This window comes from Leuresthes tenuis, unplaced genomic scaffold (genome assembly GCF_036924035.1).
Source record: "Leuresthes tenuis unplaced genomic scaffold, fLeuTen1.0.hap1 SCAF_13, whole genome shotgun sequence".
Taxonomy (NCBI): domain Eukaryota; kingdom Metazoa; phylum Chordata; class Actinopteri; order Atheriniformes; family Atherinopsidae; genus Leuresthes; species Leuresthes tenuis.
Window position 1 is genome coordinate 14,761,531 of NW_027325367.1, and position 26,746 is coordinate 14,788,276.

Genomic DNA, 26,746 nt, shown 5'->3' on the forward strand with positions numbered 1-26,746 from the left:
GATATGGGACACCGGGGCCTCCCCCCGGAGCCAGGCCCGGGGGTGGGGCCCGGCAGCGGGCGCCTGGTGGCCGGGTCTGTGCCCATGGGGCTCGGTCGGGCATAGCCCGAAATGATGACGTGGGTCCCCCTTCCGACGGGCTCACCACCCGTGGGAGGGGCCAAGGGGGTCGGGTGCGATGTGAGCTGGGTAGCGGCCGAAGGCAGAGGCCTTGGCGGTCTGATCCTCGGCTACTGAAGCTAGCTCTTGGGACGTGGAATGTCACCTCTCTGTTGGGGAAGGAGCCGGAGCTGGTGCGCGAGGCTGAGCGGTTCCGGCTAGATATAGTCGGACTCACCTCGACGCACGGCTTGGGCTCTGGAACCAGTCCTCTTGAGAGGGGTTGGACTCTCTTCCACTCTGGAGTTGCCCGTGGTGAGAGGCGCAGAGCAGGTGTGGGCATACTTATTGCCCCCCGGCTGTGTGCCAGTACATTGGGGTTTACCCCAGTGAACGAGAGGGTAGCCTCCCTCCGCCTTCGGGTGGGGGGACGAGTCCTGACTGTTGTTTGTGCCTATGCGCCAAACAGCAGTTCAGAGTACCCACCCTTTTTGGAGTCTCTGGGGGAGGCACTGGAGAATGCTCCTACCGGAGACTCCCTCGTTCTGCTGGGGGACTTCAATGCTCACGTGGGCAATGACAGTGAGACCTGGAGGGGTGTGATTGGGAGGAACGGCCCCCCCGATCTGAACCAGAGTGGTGTTATGTTGTTGGACTTCTGTGCTGGTCATGGACTGTCCATAACGAACACCATGTTCAGACATAAGGGTGTCCATATGTGCACTTGGCACCAGGACACCCTTGGCCGCAGTTCGATGATCGACTTTGTGGTTGTATCATCGGACTTGCGGCCGTATGTCCTGGACACTCGGGTGAAGAGAGGGGCGGAGCTGTCAACTGATCACCACCTGGTGGTGAGTTGGCTCCGCTGGTGGGGGAGGATGCCGATCAGAGCTGGCAGGCCCAAACGTATTGTGAGGGTCTGCTGGGAGCGTTTGTCAGAATCCCCCGTCAGAAGGAGCTTTAACTCCCACCTCCGGCAGAGCTTCAACCATATCCCGGGGGAGGTGGGGGACATTGAGTCCGAATGGGCCATGTTCCGTGACTCCATTGCCGAGGCAGCTGATCAGAGTTGTGGCCGTAAGGTGGTCGGTGCCTGTCGTGGCGGCAACCCTCGAACCTGCTGGTGGACACCAGTGGTGAGGGAAGCCGTCAAGCTGAAGAAGGAGTCCTATCGGGCCTTTTTGGCCAGTGGGACCCTGGAAGCAGCTGATAGGTACCGACAGGCCAGACGGGCTGCGGCTTCGGCGGTTGCTGAGGCAAAAACTCGGGCCTGGGAGGAGTTCGGTGAGACCATGGAGAACGATTTCCGGACGGCCTCGAAGAGATTCTGGTCCACCATCCGGCGTCTCAGGGGGGGGAAGCGGCTCACAGTCAACACTGTTTACAGTGGGGACGGGGCTTTGCTGACCTCAACTAGGGATGTTGTGAGTCGGTGGGGGGAGTACTTCGAGGAACTCCTCAATCCTACCAACACGTGCTCGGAAGAGGCAGAGTCGGAGAGCTCGGAGACGGGGCCTCCCATTTCTGGGGCTGAGGTTGCCGAGGTGGTCAAAAAGCTCCTCGGTGGCAAGGCCCCGGGGGTGGATGAGGTCCGTCCTGAGTTTCTCAAGGCTCTGGATGTTGTAGGGCTGTCTTGGCTGACACGCCTCTGCAGCATCGCGTGGACATCGGGGACAGTGCCTCTGGACTGGCAGATTGGGGTGGTGGTCCCCCTCTTTAAAAAGGGGGACCGGAGGGTGTGTTCCAACTATAGGGGTATCACACTCCTCAGCCTCCCTGGTAAGGTCTATTCGGGGGTATTGGAGAGGAGGATCCGTCGGATAATCGAGCCTCGGATTCAGGAGATGCAGTGTGGCTTTCGTCCTGGCCGTGGAACAGTGGACCAGCTCTATACCCTCGGCAGGATCCTGGAGGGTGCATGGGAGTTCGCCCAACCAGTCTACATGTGTTTTGTGGACTTGGAGAAAGCGTTCGACCGTGTCCCTCGTGGAGTCCTGTGGGGGGTGCTCCGGGAATATGGAGTGCCGGACCCCTTGATAGGGTCCGTTCGGTCTCTGTATGACCGGTGCCAGAGTTTGGTCCGCATTGCCGGCAGTAAGTCGGATACGTTTCCGGTGAGAGTTGGACTCCGTCAGGGCTGCCCTTTGTCACCGATTCTGTTCCTAACTTTTATGGACAGAATTTCTAGGCGCAGCCAGGGCGTTGAGGGTGTCCGATTTGGCGACCTCAGAATCGGGTCTCTGCTTTTTGCAGATGATGTGGTTCTGTTAGCGTCGTCAGGCCGTGACCTTCAGCTCTCACTGGAGCGATTCGCAGCCGAGTGTGAAGCGGCTGGGATGAGAATCAGCACCTCCAAATCCGAGACTATGGTTCTCAGCCGGAAAAGGGTGGAATGCTCTCTCCGGGTCGGGAATGAGATCCTTCCCCAAGTGGAGGAGTTCAAGTATCTCGGGGTCTTGTTCACGAGTGAGGGACGAATGGAGCGGGAGATTGACGGGCGGATCGGTGCGGCGTCTGCAGTGTTGCGGGCTCTGCACCGACCCGTCGTTGTGAAGAGGGAGCTGAGCCAGAAGGCGAAGCTCTCTACTTACTGGTCAATCTACGTTCCCATCCTCACCTATGGTCACGAGTTGTGGGTAGTGACCGAAAGAACAAGATCGCGAATACAAGCGGCCGAAATGGGTTTCCTCCGCAGGGTGTCTGGGCTCTCCCTTAGAGATAGGGTGAGAAGCTCAGTCATCCGGGAGGGGCTCGGAGTAGAACCGCTGCTCCTCCGCATTGAGAGGAGTCAGATGAGGTGGCTCGGGCATCTGGTTAGGATGCCCCCTGGGCGCCTCCCTGGGGAGGTGTTCCGGGCACGTCCCACTGGGAGGAGACCCCGGGGAAGACCCAGGACACGCTGGAGAGACTATGTCTCTCGGCTGGCCTGGGAACGCCTCGGGGTCCCCCCGGAAGAGCTGGAGGAAGTGGCCGGGGACAGAGACGTCTGGGTTTGTCTGCTCAAGCTGCTGCCCCCGCGACCCGACCCCCGGATAAGCGGCAGATGATGATGATGATGATTAATTTTTTCAAAGTATAAAAAGTAAAGGCAACAATGGGTCACTTAGGTTATTTCTTTCCACTAATTTGAAACGAGACATGTTAGAGAAGTTGAAAAACAACTTTCATTTGGAATTAGAGATTTCAAACTCACATGAAAATGCAAAATCAAGCTACCGTGATTGAACAGTTATATTCAGGATCTCACTTCATTCGCATCAGTGTCATTGCTTCTCATCTCATTTCCTTTCTACTTCCCTATCTCACTGCATATCTACAATCACTTGCTCAGTGCACAACCTCACCAGTAAGTCTGCAGCATGGCAGAGATCACCTCCACAGTGGTCACTTCTAACGTCTCCTCCTCAGAATATCTGCCTCGTGCCTCCTTGGATTCTATCAGTCTGGTTCCTGCAGTGGTGCTGTCAGTCTGCTTCCTGCTGGGACTTCCTGGAAACATTGCAGTGATCATTCTCAAGCCTAACTGGCAACACCTGTCCAGTCTGAGCCAGCATTTGATGCTGAATCTGGCCATGTCAGATCTGCTCTGTGTGCTGACCATTCCGACATTGATTTACTCTTTGTTCTCTAGCTGGACCTTGGGCCTGGTGGCCTGTAAGCTCTTGATGTTCCTTGTGTACTCCAGCATTTACAGCAGACAACTGACTGTGTCTGTACTGAGCATCCACCGCTATCTACTGGTGGTGCACCGACAGAGGTGCTCAAATGAAGTAAGAATAAGAATGCTGCTGGTTCTGCTCTGGCTGGTTGCAATGATGGTGTCAATCCCTACTTTGGTCGTTCAACAGCTGGTCACAGATGAACAATGGACATGCTGCCAAGGTCAATTCATTTCTCAGACCCAGAAGTTGGCCGTGCTGCTGACGGAGATCATGATGGGATTTGTTTTACTTTCCATTGTGGCATTTGCGTATATTCGGCTACACAAGAAGGTGAATCAAGCAGCTTTTTTCAGCCACCCTCAGACAACTAGACTGGTAACCAGCATCACTGTAACCTTGTTTGTCCTGTGGCTTCCATATCTTTGCATCAATGTGCTGATTGTGGCAGCTACGTACCTCAACAACGAGAGTATGTTGAAGTTTTGTACAGACACATGGAACATTTTTGGAGCGCTAACATTTATAAATAGTTGCCTGAATCCACTCCTGTATGCCTTTACTTCCCACAAGTTTTGCGCTTTGTGCCAGAAAATTCGACCACAAAGGCAGACGGTCCAAATAACCCCAAAACAAGACGTCCTTCCAGCTGCAGAGCCTTGATAATGATCCCAAATAGAAGATGAATTTTTGTTTAAGGAACAGGAAAAGGCTATTTCAGTCTAAAGAGCTTATCTCTGTTGATACACACATGGTGTGGCATTCAGTTTGTCACAGTAAGCTGTAAATGATTTGTGCTTTAATTACTAACTTTAAGCTTAAGTAGCATCTAAAATCAACTGTGTGCTGATTACAACTTGTGTGCAGCTATAGCTGTTAAAATAGAAATATGTTCAAATTGAATCAGGAAAAGAGAAAAATACAAATGTTTGGAAATACAAAAAAAAATCTGTCTTTGTTTTCATGTGAGTATCAGAGGAAATAACCATTAATAAAATCTATCACTCTTTGCATTGAAGTTCAGACAGTTACCACGATGTCTCCGTCTCTCCTGTCAACCATAAAGTAGATTAAAACAGAGAAGACAGAGAATATGCTCCACTGTAACATCAGCAGGTGCAGAAACTCATTTTTGATATTCAGCAATGAAGTCTTTTTTTTTCCTGCAGTGTATAAAGATTCTCTGGAAAGGAATTGTATATATTTCTGACTACATTAAACCTCTTGCTTGTCATTTCAGTTCTGTCACTGTGTCACTCAATTTCTCAAAGTGAAGTCGGAACACCACAATATAAAAGTGTTATTTTACAGTATTTAGGGAAGTGTACTTATTCTCTTTCTTCGTAAGATTTAGACTAGAAGAGTGACACCACGACTATGACTTAAAATTTACTGCTGGTTTTCTTAATTTAGTGCAAAGGCTGGACCTGCTAATATCTGGCTTTTGAGGACAATGGGAAGGTGTCTGATAGGCATTTGGACCTTGTAGTGACTTGAAGGAACAACAACACAGTCAATGTAATAACAGATAAAACATTTCTGCCAAGCTTTTCTTTTTCATGCTGCAATGTACTGCAGAACATATAATTTTGCTCAGAATGAGAAACAGGTAATCTGGATTTTGGAGATGTGCTATTGGCTGTTTCACCTAAAAACCGCCTGCTTTCAAAAGGCTCACATGGGGCACACCCTCCATTTAAATATATCTCGGATTTCTTCCTTACTTCCTCCAAGAGTCTGTTTACCCTAGGTGCTCCCCCTGCTGGGCCTCCAGCTACTATTGTTTCCTCTAATCCAAATCCTTTGACTGGACTTTACTGCCTCATCTGACACTTCCTTCACTATATTCACTTCACTATGACATATCCTAACTTTCCATCCTCGCTGCTCTGCTTCTGCCCCCAACTCCACATACCTAAGCTTTTTCCTTTCATATGCTGCTACCACTAATTCCTCCCAAGGAACAGTCAGCTCTATCAAATAGACTCCCATTCTACTCCTAGACCACAAGACTAAATCAGGCCTTACATTTGTAGAGGTTATTTCCTGGGGAACAACAAGCTTATCTGCTAAATCTACCTGCATCTCCCAATCACAAGCATCCTCTAAGCTGCCTTGCCTCCTTATTGTCTTCCTAACAAACTGAATTGCCACTCTCTTATTAGCTAACAGGAGCTCTGTCCTAACTTTAGTACATTTAAACTCCTCTACAAGTCTAGAAACCTGGAGTATGCCTTTCCCATACAGTGCCACAGTACTGAAGCATCTAGGAACAACTAGCCACTTTCTAATGTCCTAATGTAAAAGCTAACAAATCTTTCCATTTATTTTTTCTGCAACAGATAATGGAATCTCATAAACATTATCTCATTTGAACAAGGTTTTGTTTAAAAGTGCTGTGTGTGTGTAACTTTTAGCCCCGGGAGACTCTTCCTGGTCCACCTATACGAATCACTGCTCTCATTCTTGGCAAAAGCAAACTGTCAGAGCAGCGGCATAAAGCAGCACACACATAATGTGTTCAGTACCCATCCCACTGAAAATGAAAACACAAAACGTTAGTTACCTCAAAGAGTTGGAGAGAAGTAACATTGTTTTAAGTTTGCTATGAGACATATGACCAGCAGATGGCGAACAATCTCAATCTATAGGCAACACAGTAACTAAAGAAGCAGCAGAGAGAATGTTATGTCTGTGGTGATGTTGTAAACAGACAAGCCTGTAATAATTACATTAACAAATTTCACACAATATCATCATTAATAATGCATGCAAGCCCTTACTTTAACTGTTATTTAACAAAGAAACCTTTTTATTTACTACATCCTATAAGATACGTCTATAAGACCTACAGTATTTAAGAAAGCCCGAAACCATCTCAAATCTCACGACATTAAAACTGCATCACTGGTAAAAGAGAAAACTAACGAGTGCGTGAGGAAAACAACGTTGGTAGCCTTAATGTTAAGGGAAATAATACTGATATGGTTTGATTTTCTCTCTGTGCAAAGATAAAAAGAAAAAAAAAGGTTTGCTGTGAATGGATGCAGTAAAAGACAATCTAAAAAGTTCCTATCTGAAAACACTAAAAAAAAAAACTCCAGTTATTCTATGTACTGGAGCTAAAAGAGAAGCTGCGTTAAATGTCATGATAGAAACCTCCATCGTTTGAGAGTGAAAAAAAATGTCTAGTTATGAGGAGGAGCCATTTGAGCAGCATGAATGAGGTTTCTGATCATGTGACAAGCCATGTGGAGACTACTTTTGGTAGCCTTTTCGTTATGTAGTGAATATGCAAAGAGCATTGCTGCTTTCAAGAGATGAATATAATTTTAAAGCCACTTAAAACTTTACAGACAAAGTTGCTATCAAGTTATTCCGGTTTCCATTTCGAGAGAACTTTGGAGCTCAACTATGAAGCCAAAAATATCCTACAGGGCACAACAGAATGAATTTGAACATAGTTGCAAATACGATGGTGAAATTTCAGTGCCGATAAATTACACTGTGTTTGCTTTTTACTCATAATGTGAGTATATATAGAAGCATGAAACAAGAATTATAACTAGCATACTTTTTTTTTTTTTTTTTTTGCTTAAATTGTGGTGATTTTATATTTGAAGAGCCAAGAGTAGCGCGAGTGTTCAATACAACAGTGGCTCAGTTTGGGCATACGTGCTGCGCGTCATCAACAACATGCACTTTCTATGGTAACTGCCACACACAAGTCGGACTTTGATGCTGTTACCACTACCGTTAGTGAGTCAGTCAGTCACACCAGTCACTGGAAGAGAAGCACATCAAGCTAAAAATGCAGGTGGACAGCAGTTTAAGTGGTAGATGTGAGAAAAATAATGCATTTTAATGTTATTTTATATATTTATATTTATATATATGATTTTTTTTAAACTCAGCGTACTACTCAGATAGCAAGGAAACATCAAATCAAAGTTTAATTTTGGTTAATTCAGTCAGTACCTGTCGTCAATCAATTTCCACCGGTTGTGTCAACATTCATTTTGCGATTGATATGTCAGTGACGTCTTCGATTGAAAATGAAACTTTTATTCAGTGTTGATTTCTCAATGTTGGATCTTGAACCTGTTATATATATTTCTGTTATATATGCAACGCAGCAACACTGCACAGAGCAGATCGTGCGGGACAGGAAGTCGTGCGCAGAAACAAAATAAAAAAATAAAACACCCAGTTAATTTTCAAAATAATAATGATAATAATAAATAATTTTCTGTGCTAACTTGCCCTTACTTCACGTCACTATCATGGTCCTTCAAAAAGCTTCAGAAAGCTCCATTTTTACCTCAAATTTCAAAAGCTCAGCACTACCCTCAAGGTTTTTTAAGATTTCTGACACATCTGATTACATGATGTTGAAATGGCATAATGTTTTCATTTATGTCATTTTAGTTAATGACTGTGTTTATATTATTCACTAAAGGGAAAACAGGATAGGGAGGAAAAGGCTGAACCAGACCAAGCTCATCTTTGGGCTAAGCAGCAAGAAGAGGATCAGTGAAGAGAGAGATAGAGGGAGAGCAGGTACTATAAAAGGAAGAGACTATGCCAGAACTGTATACGTTTTAAATGTCAGATGTATAATGCATGATAATTGAAGGATTGTGTAAGATTATAATAGAAATGTGTTCAAAAGCTGGCTTTCCTTAACAAGAGTGAACAGATTAGGCACTGTCATCAACATGATAGTGTAATAGGGCTTGGGTATCTATTTTAAATACTGAAGGAAATTTGAAGCATTTGTATATATTATCCCTCTGTCCCAGGACAGTTAATTCCTTTTTATTCCTAATCCATGACTTGATGAAATTCATTCTCCAATTTCACAATGTAACTCATTTGCAAATCATTTAGGATGAGGGTGATGTTCTTTGATAACAAACAAAACAAATAAGCCTAAAAGTCATTACAATGTTGTTTTTGCTCCTTAAGACTCTGAAAATGGTCAGATTTATATAACGGAATTAAAACAATTTCCAGGGGAGCATGCCCCCGAACCTGGCTAGAAGTTCTGATTCATGACCTCACTATTTTTTACAGCCCTGTTTTTATTGCTTATTAAAGGCTGACTTCCATTTGAATATGTTCCAGCAGTCACCTTTGATTTAAAAAAAACGTTAGTTTTTTCAAAGTTATGTCTAAAAATGAAAGGCAAAAATGTTTGACTTCCATTATTTCTGTCCACCAATGTTAGAGAAGTTGAAAAACAACTTTAATTTGAGATTTCAAACTCACATGAAAATGCGAAATGAAGCTACCATGATTGAACAGTTATATTCAAGATCTCACTTCATTCGCATCAGTGTCATTGCTTCTCATCTCATTTCCATTTTACTTCCCTATCTCACTGCATATCTACAATCACTTGCTCAGTGCACAACCTCACCAGTAAGTCTGCAGCATGGCAGAGATCACCTCCACAGTGGTCACTTCTAACGTCTCCTCCTCCTCAGAATATCTGCCTCGTGCCTCCTTGGATTCTATCAGTCTGGTTTCTGCAGTGGTGCTGTCCGTCTGCTTCTTGCTGGGAGTTCCTGGAAACATTGCAGTGATCATTCTCAAGCCTAACTGGCAGCACCTGTCCAGTCTGAGCCAGCATTTGATGCTGAATCTGGCCATGTCAGACCTGATCTGTCTGCTGACCCTTCCACTGTGGATTTACTCTTTGTTCTCTAGCTGGACCTTGGGCCTGGTGGCCTGTAAGCTCTTGATGTTTCTTGTGTACTCCAGCATTTACAGCAGCCAGCTGACTGTGTCTGTACTGAGCGTCCACCGCTATCTACTGGTGGTGCACCGACAGAGGTGCTCAAATGAAGTAAGAATAAGAATGCTGCTGGTTCTGCTCTGGCTGGTTGCAATGATGGTGTCAATCCCTTCTTTGGTCGTTCAACAGCTGGTCACAGATGAACAATGGACATGCTGCCAAGGTCAATTCATTTCTGAGGCCCAGAAGTTGGCCGTGCTGCTGACGGAGGTCATGGTGGTATTTGTTTCACTTTCCATTGTGGCATTTGCGTATTTTCGGCTACACAAGAAGGTGAATCAAGCAGCTTTTTTCAACAACCCTCAGACAACTAGACTGGTAACGAGCATCACTGTAACCTTGTTTGTCCTGTGGCTTCCATATCTTTGCATCAATTTGCTGATTGTGGCAGCTACGTACCTCAACAATGAGGGTATGTTGAAGTTTTGTGCAGACACACGGACAATTTTTGGAGCGCTAACATTTATGAATAGTTGCCTGAATCCACTCCTGTATGCCTTTACTTCTCACAACATTTGCGCTGTGTGCCAGAAACTTCGACCACTGAGGCAGACGGTCCAAATGACCCCAAAACAAGATGTCCCTCCAGCTGCAGAGCCTTGATAATGATCACAAATAGAAGAGGAATTTTTGCATATGGAACAGGAAAAGATTACTTAAGTCTAAAGATCTTATCTCTGTTGATACATACAGAGTGTGGCAGTCAGTTTGTCAGAGCTGTAAATGATTTGAGCTTTAATGATGAACTTTAATGTGAAGCAGCATCTAAAATCTGTTGTGTGCTGATTTGTGTGCATATACTCTGACTCTGTCTCTGCTGTCGACCATAAAATAGATGAAAACAGAGGCAACAGAGAGGATGTGCTCCACGGTAACACCAGCAGGTGCAGAAACTCATTTAAAATTCAGCTATAATATCTGTTTTCATTTTTCTGCGATGTATAAAGATTTTCTGAAAGGATATTTCAGTTCTTACACTGTGTATTTTGTTGACATTGTATCTATTTCTGACAACATTAAAACTTCTTACATGTCATTTCAGTTCTGTCACTGTGTAGTTTCTCTGAGTGAAGTCAGAATACCACACTATAATATATTATACCACAACAAAAGTTTTGTATTGATAATGTTGGTTTTCTTTCAGTTTAGTGAGTGCGCTTGTGGTCTTTGTTCTTGAGATTAAGATGAGGAAAGGGACACAACTACTGTGACTACAAAGCTTGCAGCTGGTTGTTTTAATTTAGCACTAAGGCTGGGGCTCCTAATATGTGGCTTTTGAGTGCAATGGGAAGGTGTCTTATAGGCAATCATCCCTCATTCAAAGAACTGGTGTAGATGGTCAGGTCCTGGTCCCAAACAGCATTGATGGAAACCCCTGGGTGCTCAGGACATTGTTTTTTACACTGTACACAGTTTTACTAGACCTGTTCTTAGAGTGTCTTGGAAGGTGTTGAAGATCCATTTATCTGTCCGGTCAAACCTCTTTACAAAGACTCGGATCACCATGAATCCAGTGGCAGATCTGGGCATATTTGGGAGGCGTGATCCTCACTGCAACATTGAAGTCCCTCTGCTCACCCCCCTCCACCTCCACCCACTGATGGCCTGAGAACACACCAATCACCCTCCTCTGCCATATTCCCTTCCTGCCCTTGTGTTCCGCGTCCTGTCTCAGACGAATGTAAACTCCAGCACCTATTGCACCACGCTGTGCGTCACAGTGCTGATACATCAAGTCATCGGACTCCTTTGCGACTGAGCAAAAGCAATAAATCACCTTTTCATCTCCAAGTCCGTCCAAAAGGCTTTTGTCTGTGTCATAGCCAGAAAAACGAATATGTGCCAGTGGCATTGCAGCAGGTGCCACTCTGACCTCCATGTAATTTTGGTTGATAGGTCGTTTCAGCTCCCAAAGGGCATAATCGTAGTCAGTGGACACAGAGTTTGAGGAGCTCTTGGTGTGGATGCATCCATGAGGGATTTGTTTTTTTTTCTTTTTAAGCTATTCTTCTCCTAACCTAATCAGTCACTCAACAATGCCTTTACTTATCACGGCATTTGTGCCAAAAAATTCAACCACTGAGGCAGACGGTCCAAATGATCCCAAAACAAGACGTCCCTCCAACTGTAGAGCCTTGATAACGATCACAAATAGAAGAGAAATTTTGCATACGGAACAGGAAACGGCTATTTCAGTCTAAAGATATTTTTTCCGCTGATACACAAATGGTGTGGCATTCAGTTTGTCACAGCAAGCTATAAATGACTGACGACAACTGCTCAATACGTCTCAGCTCGAAAAAACAGCTTCAGGTACAGAAACGACGCAAAATCACAAACTCAAACACAAGTCTAAACGAGGTACAAAACGAGGAAAGTGGTGCAAATGAAAAAAAAGTGCTGCAAGAAACCGACACATGCATCATCACCAAACGTGCTGCAAATAGAGAAACGATCTGCAAACCAAGAAACGAGTTTCAAACGAAAAACGATCGTGTTCCAAACCTGCAAGGGGCGCTCTCAGTGTAACAGCTCAATAGAGAGACACATGGGATGGAGAGAGACAGAACAGCTGACTGAACCACTACAGTGCATGAAAATACAGCGGGAACAGTAATGTGACTTTTACTTGATGTATATATATATATATATATTATGTTTATATCACTGTACAATGCTGCACATTTGCATGTAGATTAGCCTACTTAGTAAGATAATATGATTAGAAATTGATTTAAAACACCTGTTTTAATAGTACATCAAAAGGCCTTCTTATCACAGTCTCCCATACCTTTAGCAGATGTCCCGTCCATTCTGTGGATCTGTGCTTACAGATTCCTGGTCATGACCTGAGTACGATGTATCAAACTTGTAAAATCAGACATTTACACAACACATGCAGCTTCCCGTTTTTGCAAGAGTAACTAAAGCACATAATAGTACATTGATTCAGCACACAATCATAATCGAGCAAGACACTAACGTTATAATATAAAATTCCATTACAGCATTTATGTGCTCAAGTGTGGAACAGCTGACATCCACAACACTGGATAACCTTTTTGAGGTTCAACCCAATGAACAAGGCACTACAAGACACCAAGAGGAAACCAGAGTACTAGCATTCTGGAGAGACAGTCTCCTCGTTACAGAAGGTTTATTACAATAGCATGTCATACAATTGTTCCCATTTCTCTCATCTTTTATGAATGACAGGTTTAATAAAACACATTTTAACACTTTATAACGTTTTTTTTCCAGATAAAAAAACGGGACTTTCCCTGGCTGACATCCTGATGTTCGCCACAGGACTCAGTTCTCTGTCCCCATCTGGGATTAACCCAAGACCAAAGCTGGTGTTTCAAAGGAAGTCTCGCTTCCCATGCAGCAGAACCTGTGCAAACACAATGGAAATTCCACTGTCAATGACTTATGAAGAGTTTGCAAAGGACATGGACTTCGGAATAGAAAACTCACCTGGTTTTGGACTTTTTTTAAATCATTGTATAACAAACTGTTAGGTTGACCTTTAGTGTCTAAAGTTCAACAGTTATTACCTGTATTTTCAGTTCTGTTACAAATAAGCCATGTTCTTCAATGTCATAAAGTTCCACACAGGTCTCCCAGGTCATTGGCTGCGTTACACCACTTTGCCTATGGAGAGTGTCATCTGATGCTGATCCTGACAAACATTAAGTGGGATAAAGGCAGAGATTGAATTTTATTAGAATGATCACACTTTGCCTCTGATGGCCAGTGGAGGTCCTTTAACATCAGAACCTGCATAAATGCCATTTTTTTACCCATATGGCAGTGAAACTCACTATCTGCACCTCAATGACACACGGGTCAAGATTTGGTTAGCTTGCACTGTTACTTTATTACACAACACAAGCTGTTAAAAGTAAAATATAATGCATTTTACATAAAGATGTGGTGTGAACTACATCAATGTTATTAACAAACTGGATATGAGTCCACTTACTGTTGTCTGCATATTCTGCCAAAAAATGCACATTAGAGCCACATGAGCCACAGAACATGTAAATTGTTCCCAGATCTTGTCCATAGTAAGGGCAAAACATAGCCTGGAAAAAAGAAGATGGATCAGTATAATCTAGAAAACTAAAAATGAGAAACATGATAGCCTAAGTAACATTATTGAGGTGAATATTAGCCTAATACTCTTCACTACCTCTTGACACACAATGGAGATAATTCATAACTGCTTACAAGTTAACTGCTGCCATTAACAAGCATACTGTAACACATAATGTGCACCGTTGTGTGGTATGGGAGCCTTTTGATGTACTATTAAAACAGGTTTTATATCAATCTCTAATCATCTTGTCTTACTAAGCAGGCTTGATGATGATGCATCTGTCTGTTTTTTTGCAGCACATTTTTTTTTTCATTTGCACCACTTTCCTCGTTTTGTATCTCGTTTAGACTTGTGTTTGAGTTTGTGATTTTGCATAGTTTCTGTACTTGAAGCTGTTTTCTCGAGCTGAGACGTATTGAGCAGTTGCCGTCCGTTTGACCCTTGTCGGCCACCCAGAATTGCTGATCTGAGCTGTGTGTCACCAGTGTAACAAATGGTCTAATTTGTACATTTAATAAAAAGATACATGAGTTATCCTCACTGTTAGATACAAATAATTCTTCACATTAAAGCAATCCTTCCTTTTGTTTGTATTTCCCTAATATAACATAGACAGTATGACTGTTGCTTACCTGTCAGATACAAGACCATTGGTGAGCTGGAAAGATGAAAACAAAAGCCTAAAACCTTAAGGCTGCATTAGTTTCAACATCATGCCCAAAAATGTTATGTTGTATAAATGGAAACAGAAACAGAAAGCAATAATCTACAAATCCCACCATATAAAACCTTTATTTGGTTAAAAACGTTTCAAAGATGACGTCAAATGATGAAACTGGGAAGCTTTTTTTAAAATATAATTGCTCAGTGTGTTATCTATGCCAACAACATGTTTTTAAAAAAAAAGATGGTACGGGGTAAAGAAAAGACGTGATAGATTACGCTAAACTAACATCTCTCCACTAATTAAGTTATTTGACATGAATTTAGCGGGAGGACAGTCCGAAGTGAAGATAGACATGGATCTGAAGAAAAACACCTCTGAAAAACACTGTCAGTGAGCGTAGTTCCTCACTGAATCAAATAATTAAAATGTTAAAATTCCACCATGCCAAGAGAAAACAAATCACGCATACAAATAAGACCCAGAAACACTTTGGATCTGGGTTTAGAGCTTCTAGATGAGCTGGAATCATAGACGCTGCATCCTCAGGACTAAAGAGGAAAGGAATCAACTGACCTGTCATCGGTGCACAGTTTAAAATCCAGCCTCACTGCTGGTATGGAGGCGTGTAAGTGCAATGACGAGACTATTCGTGATTAATGACATTCATGTTTTGGGGCAACACAAGCTGCCTTTTCCAGGAAGGTCGCGCTCATTTCATCGAGACAACACCAAACCACAGAAACGGCAGCAGGGCTCTGTAGTGAAAGAGTCTTGCTGGTAAACTCACTGACCTGCGGGCCAGATGTGCCAACTCTTGTAAACATTTGGTGCATGTGGAAACTAAGCATGTGTTAAAAGGAGATACTGTAAACATGCTCCTGTACAAACTTTTCTTTAGCTGCTGAGAGCTGTAGTATAACACACCTGAAACACAAGTGGATATAGGACAGATGCTCTGATATGAATGTGTAAAAAGTCTTAAGTAAAAGTTTTATTGGTGTTTGCATTGTGTTAGTATACAAATGTTTCATAGGACATAGATAAGATGAGTATCACAGAAAAATACTTGACATAATTACTGCATTTTTCAAAGATTCCCATAGAATAACTTTTATGAATAATATCCAAAGTAGTAACAACACAGTAAGAGTAACTACAGGGAAAACATTTACCAAGCTTTTCTCTTTCATGCTGCAATGTACTGAGGAACATATCATTTTACACAAAATAAGAAATAGGTCATCTGGACTTTGGAGACGTGCTATTGGCTGTTTCAGTGCTGCAGGAATGGTGATGGTAGCCTTCTTGTAACGTAACCTCACTGGAGTCTGCACTTAGGAATCGCACTTAACACTAAAAGTTACAGTTTTTTTACACTGTACACAGCTTCCATGTCGTTGTAACTCAGAATGTGGTGAGTCAGTGTCTTTAAGTTTTACCAGACATGTTCTTAGAGTGTCTTGGAAGGTGTTGAAAGATCCATTTATCTGTCCAGTCAAACCTCTTTACAAAGACTCGGATCACCATGAATCCAGTGGCAGATCTGGGCATATTTGGGAGGCGTGATCCTCACTGCAACATTGAATTCCCTCTGCTCACCCCCCTCCACCTCCACCCACTGATGGCCTGAGAACACACCAATCACCCTCCTCTGCCATATCCCCTTCCTGCCCTTGTGTCCTGTCGCGTCCTGTCTCAGACGAATGTAAACTCCTGCACCTATTGCACCACGCTGTGCGTCACAGTGCTGATACATCAAGTCATCAGACTCCTTCACAACTGAGCAAAAGCGATAAATCACTTTTTCATCTCCAAGTCCGTCCAAAAGGCTTTTGTCAGTGTCATAGCCAGAGAAATGGATGCGCTCCATTGGTGTTGCAGCAGGTGCCACCCCGATCTCCATGTACTTTTGGTTGACGGGTCGTTTGAGCTCCAAAAGGGCGTAATCGTAGTCATCGGACACAGAGTTGGAGGAGCTCTTGGTGTGGATCCATCCTTGAGGGATTTGGGATTGTTTCACTCGAGTCCACCGAAAAACAGGCTGCTTTTCTGGTCCTACACTCCGCCGTATACGATTGGGACTGTTTTCCTTTCCTCCTCTTCTTCTCTTTAGCTCCTTGTTTCCACCATCACCCTCTCCCTCTTCACCCCCTTTTCTTCCTCTGTAGCTTCTACCTTTACCTCCCCTTTTCTTCCTCTCTGCTGCACCATTCTTCTCCTCACCTTCCACAGTTAGCCGCTCTTCTCTTTCCCTCTCATCTCTCTTTCCTTCTCGCTTCCTGCCACCCCTTCGTCTCCCTCCTCTCCTCCTTCCCATCCTTCTTCTTTTGGTCTTAATCTGTAGCACGCCGACTTTAAGCCTTCTAGCACTGTCCAGGTAGTCACTGCCATCATGGATACAATGTGCTGCTGTTAACACGTGTTTTGAAGATACAAGGACTCCAGAGCAGCCTGTGGAGAGGCGGACTGCAGTGGAGAACGGGTAGTTGGTGATGAAGTGTGAATCCGATATCACAAAGCGTCCATCTTCTCCGTAAACTTGCCGTTTCCTGCGTGTACGAACTGACGAGCCTGTTGGCAATCCTCCAGATGTCTTGTTTATCCACTGCAAACTGATATCTGTATGTGTGCGTGTGCCATTATCATACATTGTCTCATATCCCAGAATCCTCTCTTGCTCCGTCTGGTCTATTGATGGTAGGCTGCTTTGACACTCTATTCCACAAAGCATCTTTATCTCCCCTCCTACTTCATTCTCTTCTCGGCCTTTGAACAAGGTTTTGTTTAAAAGTGCTGTGTGTGTAACCTTCAGCCCCGGCAGACTCTTCCTGGTCCACCTGTACGCATCACTGCTCTCATTCTTGGAAAAAACACCAGAAACTGTCAGAGCAGCCGCATAAAGCAGCACACACATGAAGTGTTCAAGGCCCATCCCACTGAAAATGAAAGGTCAAAAAGACAGTTACCTCTAAGGGCTGGAGAGAAGTAACATTCTTTTAAATTTGCTATGATATACATGACCAGCAGATGGCGCACAATCCATAAGCAACACAGTAATAAAGAAGCAGCAGAGTGAAGATTATGTCTGTAATATTATTGTAAACCGACAAGCAATAGATACCTGAACAACATTCACGATGTCATCATTAATAATGCATGCAAGCCCTTACTTTAACTGTAATCTAACAACAAAGAAACCCTTTTATTTACTACATTCTGATAATAATTATGTCTATAAGACCTACAGTATTTAAGAAAGCCAGAAACGGTCTCAAATCTCACGAAATTAAAACTGCATCACTGGTAAAAGAGAAAACTAACGAGTGCACGAGGAAAACAACGTTGGTAGCCTCAATGTTAAAACAAATAATATTGATATGGTTTGATTTTTCTCTCCGTGCAAAACCATAAAAATAAAAGGTAAGTTGCAAAACGATAGAAAAACACAATTAAAAAGTCCCTACCTGAAAACACTTAAAACCCCCTCCAGCGAGTGTTCTACCGCTCATTTATGAAAACGTCTGTTTAAAAAAACAACAAAAACCTTTCACTCAAGTGATGGACTTTAGTTCCATTATCTCCGTAAAAAAAATGTAAATAATATAAAGTATTAATACACGTACTTATATGTTCTGCATCTCAAGGAGAAGCTGCGTCAAAGGTGCTGATAGAAATCTTCATCCAAGGCTGAGAGTGAAAAAAAAAGTCATTAGTTAAGAGGGCGAGCCAGCTCAGGAGAGTGAGTGAGCTTTATGATCACGTGACAAGCCATGCGGAGACTCTTTTGGAAGCCTTTTCATTACGTAGTGAATATACACAGAGCATTGCTGCTTTCAAGAGATGAATATGATTTTAAAACCATTTAAAAATTTCAAGACAAAATTGCTCTCTGGTTATTCTGCAAGCAAAATTGTTAATTGGTGCTACAAACAGGTGGAGGGCAAATTTGAGCAATCTGTAACCGATGGTGGTTTCATTTCACTGGTCTGTGCAACAAGAGTTCACTCAGTCCAATAACTCCTTATTCCTTCTTTGGACGCTGCAACATCAACGCACATAGCTGTTTTAGAGACAGATTATGTGAGAGTATTTGAGATGATATCAGGATTAACCAGTTATTGACCTAATGTATTGCAAACATCACCCAAAATTCTGTTGTGCAGCAGCTGAATAATTGACGTCATCGGTTTCGATTTTGACAGAACTTTGGAGATCAGCAATAAAGACAAAAATAAAAAATTCAGAACAAGCAGGAGTTTCCACCTCTAATATCTCAGCACCATTTTGCTCATCGGGGCAAACACTGCACTGAAGTTGTTCTGCAAAGCTCTGTTAAATTTACCACGTTTGATCAGAAAGCCCCAAATGTGTTAGAAATATCCATGAAATATCCATTGATGTATTTTTTTGTATAACTTTATTTCAATTACATTATTTTCATTGCTTATTACAGACTGTGTTTCATTTGAATATGTTCCTATATTCACCTTTCATTGAAAAAAAAAAAAACAATCTATTAAGTTAGGAGTATAAATTGAACGTGTAATGTAGTTTTATTTGGAAGTAAGTGAAATTCCAAATTCACTTAAAAAAGGCCAATATGCTTAATCAAGTAGCTATAATTTAAGAGTTATTTTTAGAATCACCCTTCATTTGCTTCAGTGTCACTGCTTCCTTTTTTGCAATCTCATCTCATTTATTTTGTCTTTCCCTGACTTACTGCATATCTACCATCAGGTTTGCAGCATGGCGGAGCTCACCTCCACAGTGGTAACCCAATGTCTCCTCTGCTCCAGAACATTAACCTAGTAGGAAGAGGGTGAACCAGGTAGCCGTATTCAACCACCCTCAGACAACTAGACTGGTAACCAGCATCACTGTAACCTTGTTTGTCCTGTGGCTTCCATATCAATTCATAAATGTGCTGGCTATGTGCCTCAACAACAAGGGCCTGTTGAGGCTTTGTGCAGACACATGGAACATTTTTTGGAGTGCTAACATTTATGAATGGTTGCCTGAATCCACTTCTGTATGCCTTTACTTCTCACAACGTTTGCACTGTGTGCCAGAAAATTCAACCACTGAGGCAGACGGTCCAAATGACCCAAAACACAACATCCCTCCAGCTGCAGAGCCTTGATAGGGATCACAAATAGAAGAATGATTTTTGCATATGGAACAAGAAAAGGTTATTCGGTTAAAAGATCTGATCTCTGTTGATACACACATGCTGTGGAGTTCAGTTTGTCACAGCAAGCTGTAAATGATTTGTGCTTTAATTACTAACTTTAAGCTTAAGTAGTATCTAAAATCAACTGTGTGCTGATTACAACTTGTGTGCAGCTATAGCTGTTAAAATAGAAATGTGTTGAAACTGAATCAGGGCAAGAGAAATAAAATTACAATTTTGGATTTACAAAATAGATATGTTTGATTTATGTACGAAATGCAAAGCATTAACACTCATAAGGTATAGTCGTTTTCTGACTTTGTTTTCATGTGTTTCATGTGTTTCATGGTTTCGTGCTCCACTATAACACCAGCACATGCAGAAACTCATGTAAATATTCATTTATAAGTTATGTCCCTATGTCATTTAGTTTGTCAAAGAGAAGTCAGGAGACCACATTATAGAACACAACTTGAAGTTTTGCATTGATAATGTTTGTTATACAGCATTTTAGGAAGAGAGCTTGTTATCTTTGTTTATGAGATTTAGATAGAAGAATGATACCATGACTTTGACTGTAAAGCTACATCTGGTTGTCTTAATTTAGCACAAAGGCTGGAGCTGCTAATATCGGGCATTGATCATTCATTCCTCATTCAAAGAACTGAAGTCAATCACTTATGAAGTCGATGCACGTTTGTCAAGGTCCTGGCTCCAAACAGCATTGACGGAAATACAACATTTGGGTGCTCATGGCACTGACAACGCTGCACTTAACTCTGTCACATTGGATGGTGGCTTGGCGTAGTGGAGGTAGGACTCGGATGCAGATATTTCAAAAGTAAAACTTAATCTAACACAAATCTAAACTATGTCAAAAAACTTGGCAAAACAAAAACCTGACCATGACTAAACAGAAAACATGGGTCCAAACCTGACTGGACATGAGTAGCTATGACATGGCTTGGATGACGGTGAGGATCTGGCCATTGAACATGGCAAAACCTGGAGACTAAAGGTGATTGGTGAGTGAGTGCAGCTGAGACAATACACAGGTGATGTGGGTGAAGCTGATTGCAGGGCAGAAGAAACTGAGGAAAACATGGCAAAACTAAAGACTAAACCAGGAACTTAAAACCTAACAAAACTAACAAACATGGCAAACTCATCCACTGTATTTGTTAGCGATCTCACATTTCCCATGGTGATCATAGGAAGACATGGTTTGAATTTCCTCCTATTATTTCTCCAATCTGCCCCTGCCCTACATCCTAGATGTCTTCTTTTCAACTCAATGGATTTGAGGCGTTGGAAAGCTTAATCAGCTGCTCCCATATGTAAAGTTCAGATATTTCTCTGCCATGGTGAGAGCTAAAGAGGTGGACTTGTGACTTAGCCAGGTGGATTATTTCTGCTCAGTCCTGACTGATGATGATCAGCGAGGCTGCCTGCGGCAAGAGAACAAAGATTTTCCTAAATGTCAAACTTTTTCTGCCAATATTTAACAAGAATATTATTTAACAAATAGTCAAACTCACTGAATGCAGAGAAACATCAAAGACTGTACATTTTATTGTTAGATTTAATTGTTAGTAATACAACCATAATTTTCCTGCTGCAGCTGGTTCAAGTGAAACTATTCTATACTCTCATCAACTATGTGTTCCAGCTATCATTGGGCGAGAGACAGGGTACAACCTGAACAGGTCGCCAGAGACAAGAGACAAGCAAGACACACAACCATACAAGCGTGCACTCACTCCGAGGGACTATTTTAAATCACCAGTCAACCTAACAGGTATGTTTTTTGCACGATGGGAGGAAGCCGGAGTAACCGGAGGAACCCTCTCGCTGTGAGGTGAGGCTGTGCAGCCATGTGATAACTATTTTGACCTAAATCACTCTTTGATGACAAATGTATCACAATACAGTATTTGGTTTTATCAGTGTCTATATTGTTTGATTTGCTTTTTCTTCATGCCTTCTCATGAGTAATTTACAGAGTACTTGAACTGACACCAGCATTGACGCGTTTAGTGCACTTCATATGTGTGTGAGAAGCAGGACTTTTTTTTTCTTTCTCTTGCCCTCAGAAGCGGATGAAATTAAATCATTTGTGTTTGCTCCTCAAACTCTAGTGACAGCAGTCTGGATGAAGTTGTAACCTTTTTTGTGTTAGTAAAGCCAGTCCATCTAAGGGTCTGAACTACTTCAGGAGACATGTGCACATGTGTTTGTTTGCTATTTGTGACTCAGTCTTTCTCCCAGCTGTTCCTTTGGGCCCAGGCGAGGTTTTCTCTGGCATGTTCTCAACATAAATGAATCCCTTTCCAAAGCAAGGATGACTTCTGCTCTACAGGTCACTAACACTATGTGTTCAAGATCCTGTGCCATAAAAGATATCAATATTCAACATGTCCAAGGTGTCAAATAATGACATTGGCATTTGTAAATGGAATCCTTTTGAGCCAAAAGCTTTGGCTTCAGACAGCTCTTGATATTCAGTTTCTTATGCTTTTTCTACTTTCACATCAATGTTATATGAATTTGTTACAGATTTCTTCATAAGTCATCTACAGCATACCCACAAACTCAAATAATAATCTGTATGGTATGGGACATTTAATGTACTCCAGCATATAAATGACAAAGTTACTATAGTAATGATATAATGAACAACTGTAGTAACAACAGAACAACATTTCAGTTGTTGTTACCTTTGGTGTGAGGAATTTTATTCTCGCAAATTTTACCATATACGATTTGTGATGGCAAGAATAAATATATTATAATTTCACACAATTGTGTTATCCACTTTTAGATATGGATTCAAATCTATATCCATGTCCTGCTAATCAGCAAATAGTGGACTTTTAGGAATAGGGGAGCAACAATAAAGGGGCTTAAAGGGTATGTTTAGCTGCAAACATGGCCAATATATGATACTATTGTAGGGGGAGGGGGGTTAACACTGAAAGTTCCTCAAAAAGAGTGCCACAATAAAAACATAGAGATGGAAATAAGCCAAATCATATGCTGATTGTCGTGGACACTTTCATTTATTTTGAAAACGTAAAGATTTTTAGCAACCAGTTCTCTCAGCACAAGGGTGGGTGGAAACAGGGAAACGGCCAGCTAGGATATACATGATGTTCAGATGTAGTTTTGCAAGGCGTGACTCTTTAGCTAGCTTTCACCAATTTGGTAAGAAATAAAAAACACCTTCATTGGTGAGCTTTGACGTTATATCTACCACCTTCATTTAACCGTTCAGTCTCTCTGTTTTCTGTCATAGAATGTCAAAACTAAGCCAAAATTAATCTGAATGTAGCATGCAAATGGTATTAATCTCAGTAACCCCCCCCCCCCCCATTAAAGTTTACGAAACTTTAATGTAGTGGAAATAACATCACTGTAGTCAAGGTGACATAATAAAAATCTTTTAATATAAAGGGGTCAAGTCTTTGGAGAACAAGAGATAACTAACATTACTGCCCTGGGATGGCTGATGACTCATTTTTGCCTGCTCATTCTTCCCTTCTCACGAATTTCAGATTTACAGTCCTTTTTCCTTCTCTTTAATGTCTTTATTTCTCTTTTCTTTCACATAGACACAGCTGATAGTATTCACAAAGAAGCCAAGTGTGGGAGAGATAAGTGAGCAGAAAGCTGAGAGTCAAGGGGGCGTTGGTTTATCTTGGCTCCCTTCAGTCAATGCGTCTCGTAACTTTTCCAGTTCCCATCCAACCATAATTATCAGTTAGTGGGATTCTGTTGTTAAATGGAAATTTCCTATGAGACCACCAGTGGAATTAGATTATCACATCCCAGTGTGACCTGTTGTTTGAACAGTCTGAAAATATCTTCAACTGAATGTGTGGGTCTGTATTCGTGTTTGATTCAGTCTACATGTGAATACATGTTGCTGGCTGAGCCATTTTATATTGACACAAGATTCCAAATGATTGGTTCAAAAGAAATTAAAGTCCATGTACTGTAAACCACAATTATGCCACACTATGCCTACAAGGATGCCTGAGTTTAGTTATCATAATGGTGATGTGCAGTGATGGCTTCTGAAAAAGCCATGAGGGATTGATGGAGGATGTGTGGCTTTGCTTTTCTTCAGGGTGAGGCACTGAGACACACGCACTGAACACTGCGAATTCAGACAAAATCCAAGCATGTGTAGAGGCACTTATTGGTATAACAGGTGCTAATACAAGCAACTTAAGTAACTTGCTATTGCATGCACACAGGCATGAATACTGAAACAAAAAGGATTCATTAGTGAATTTATAACAAGACAATATATGATATGAATTGTAATTCATGGAATGAACATGTGCATTGCATTTGTGTGCACACATGCGGGCCATGTGGGACTTTTAGAGACACGCCCCTTTAAATATGGAACAGGACTCTTTGGATCGTGCAGAACACGGGTCAATTACATGATTAATGCTAATCAGTCTTATCTTTCCAGTGTTATGATTGAGAGCTCTGGATGCTGGTAGAAAATTCTCCCAAATCCAAATATTGTACAGAACACTGTTACACATTTTTCCAGGAACTCAGGGTCTGGTATAACAAGGTCTGGTATTTCTCAAAAATCAGCTTGAGTCTAAAATAATATACACCAGAGACTTTTCCCAACACTGCCCATGAATGCCTTAATTCAGTGACATGATTGGAGAGACAGATTAACAAATATCTGATGTCTATCAAATTAGTGGAGATTATTGTTGCAATGGGAGTCATTAACTTTTCACTCTGCCTGCAGCTTCAGTTTTACAGGCCAAAGGAAGAGTTGTTCTGTAGAAGTAGGTGTGCAAGGTTTTTTTGGCCCAACTGCAACACACAGTCACACTGATGGTGGAACACTATTAATGGTGACACCATCAATGACAATGTAAATTCTGTGATGTATATCATTAAAAATGGAAGTTAATGTAAACAGGGTTAGGTGGATGGATCACAACACTAGAAAATGTATTTGTGAGTTTTGTGAATAGATACTTATCATTTGAACTGCCTGTTGTATTATTCTTAATGCATTATTGTTCATGATGCCTTTTTCCAATTTCAGGGAAACCTGCAAAGCCCATGTGAGGAGGCTTGAAGAGTGGTGGATGAAAGATACCCCAGGACCCAGAGAGACCGCTTTGGGACTTTGTTTTGTTTTATATTCACTATTTTGTGTTTTGTTTGGGCACCATACATAAAGTATTTAATGAAGTGTATGAAAAAAAGTTGTGACCTCACCCACATTTTTTTCTTTTCTTTTTTTTTCTTTATCAGGCATTTACTGGTTCAGTGAAAGAACACAGCGTGAACTAGACCAGACCAGGAAACCAGACGATGAAAGTTGAAAAGTAAGGAAATTTGTAAATGTTGCCTTCATTCTGACTCACAGATACAGTCAGATTTTTTTTCTCATCAACTTTTAAATCATGTAATTAAGTTCAATCAGTTCAATTTACTGTGACAATCTGTAACCAGATCTAATTCAGAAAGACAAAGTTGTGATAAAAGTGCTGACGTGTGAGGTGAGTGCATGTTATCATTCCAACAGAAAGAGGAGGGGGACTTTGCTGTTTGCTTACTCCAAATCAAAACAGATGTGCATGTGTGTGTGTGTGTGTGTGTGGTTTCCGCTGTTCCTCAACGAGTGTGTGGTCCATACATGGTGTCCACAGAACCTCTGCCATGGTGAGGGTCACTGCTTTGAGTTGTTTGATTTACTCTCTTCCATCACACCGTGCGTTAGAAATCTGAGCATTGTGTGTTTACCAGATGGATAGATATGAAGACCTGTAATCCTCAGATGAACCCACTGGGATGAGGGAGGACAGTGGAGATTTTTCAAGCAGAAGAATTAGATTTACCCCACAATATCTGCACCTCAATATGAAGGATACAACTGCATCTAGTTTTTTCCCTAACCATTATTGTTAGGGTTTGAAATCAAAACTACAACCCAAGTAGTTTTGATTTCATATCCTAACAAAATATTGTCATTTCCATTAGCCAACCAGAGCCAGCATTTTGTTGTACAGTGTGGATTGGTGGTTGATGTAGCAGACCACTCACATATTGATATGATAAAAACTTTCATCTTCCATGGAAACTTTGCAGTCTAGATTAAATTAAAAAATTTAAACCATGGCCACATGTGTCCTCAATGCACTTATTAAAACATATTTTAAGCTGGGCTGCTCACTGAATTGTTTTTATTTTTGTCAGCCTACAGGCAGTGCATTGATGGTGGTAATTGAACAGAAACAAGAGTCTGACAACTGGCAAGTATTGACAGCTTGAACGTTATTATGACTAGATTAAGTAATTCCCTTCACTCTTTTTGTGGTTTCCATTTTGTCATTTTGCTGGGTTTTTGCATTTGCAGCGTTATCAGGCCATCCAACTTTGGCTACTTTCTCTTTAAAAAAAGAATTTCTGAATTTCAACAGCACCATGAAATAGTAGGAGACAGTTTGGCGAGGCTAACACTTACACTTAGAGACACTTAGAGTCCATAATTACACTTGAATAAATCATCCACCTCTCAACTGCATGCACTTTCTTTATCATCTTTGTCTCCATCTGGATCCATCTGAACGAAAAACATAGCTGTTGTATCCAAGTTGCCCATCACACAAACCAACTGGATGTACAGCCTGAGATTATGTCAGTTATCACTGGGTTTCGTGGTACAGTTTCTCTGTCCTTTATATCTTCACTTAAAGCTCATAATCCTCATTCATTTTATGACTGCCAAACACCTGCTAGCTGTGGAGACTAGACAGATGCTAACATTGACTTAAAAACATTAATTTGTTTATTACGCTCTTTTTCAATTCACAGGTTTTACATATCAGGGCATAAAATCATCTGGACTTTACCAGATACTAACATTAGGTGAATGCAGATCAGCTCAACAACCAAATATGACGTTACTCTTTGACACAGGTCGATGGATAGATGTAACCAAAATGAAGGCAAAAGGGCAGAACCATTGTGTGACAAACTAAGTCTATAAAAGCAGACCAAAACGTTCCCATGAGGAATCTGACCATGTCAAATACAGCAAGATAAATATGCTCAAAGAATATGCAAACTATAGTTGTAGTGAGAATGGTTGCATGTTAAGTGTAAAAAAATGGCAGCAATAAGGGTGATGGTCACATTGTAAAAAAGAAAAATGTATTTTAGCCCTAACCATGATAGTTTTCTTACCCAAAGTAAC

General features: G+C 41.8%; 3 protein-coding genes across 4 annotated transcripts; 2 read left to right on the forward strand and 1 right to left on the reverse strand.

The window, feature by feature from the left end:
- The first annotated feature begins 3,461 nt into the window (after positions 1–3,461).
- LOC140266775 (C-C chemokine receptor type 8-like) lies at positions 3,462–4,424 on the forward strand. Its single transcript, XM_072361877.1, has one exon. It carries the CDS (start codon positions 3,462–3,464, stop codon positions 4,422–4,424), a length of 963 nt encoding a protein of 320 aa, XP_072217978.1.
- Positions 4,425–9,189: 4,765 nt separating this feature from the next.
- LOC140266776 (C-C chemokine receptor type 8-like) lies at positions 9,190–10,164 on the forward strand. Its single transcript, XM_072361878.1, has one exon. It carries the CDS (start codon positions 9,199–9,201, stop codon positions 10,162–10,164), a length of 966 nt encoding a protein of 321 aa, XP_072217979.1. The 5' UTR covers positions 9,190–9,198.
- A 5,142-nt stretch (positions 10,165–15,306) lies between these two features.
- LOC140267421 (inactive serine protease 35-like) lies at positions 15,307–18,034 on the reverse strand. Of its 2 annotated transcripts, none has more exons than XM_072362691.1 (2): positions 17,954–18,034; positions 15,307–17,266 (listed from the first exon to the last, which is right to left on the reverse strand). In XM_072362691.1, the coding sequence occupies exon 2, from the start codon at positions 17,260–17,262 to the stop codon at positions 15,826–15,828; it is 1,437 nt and encodes a 478-aa protein (XP_072218792.1). In that variant the 5' UTR covers positions 17,263–17,266; positions 17,954–18,034; the 3' UTR covers positions 15,307–15,825. The 2 variants fall into 2 exon arrangements, with proteins under 2 accessions (XP_072218792.1, XP_072218793.1); XM_072362692.1 differs by lacking the exon at positions 17,954–18,034 and adding an exon at positions 17,795–17,864.
- Between the last annotated feature and the right edge of the window lie 8,712 nt (positions 18,035–26,746).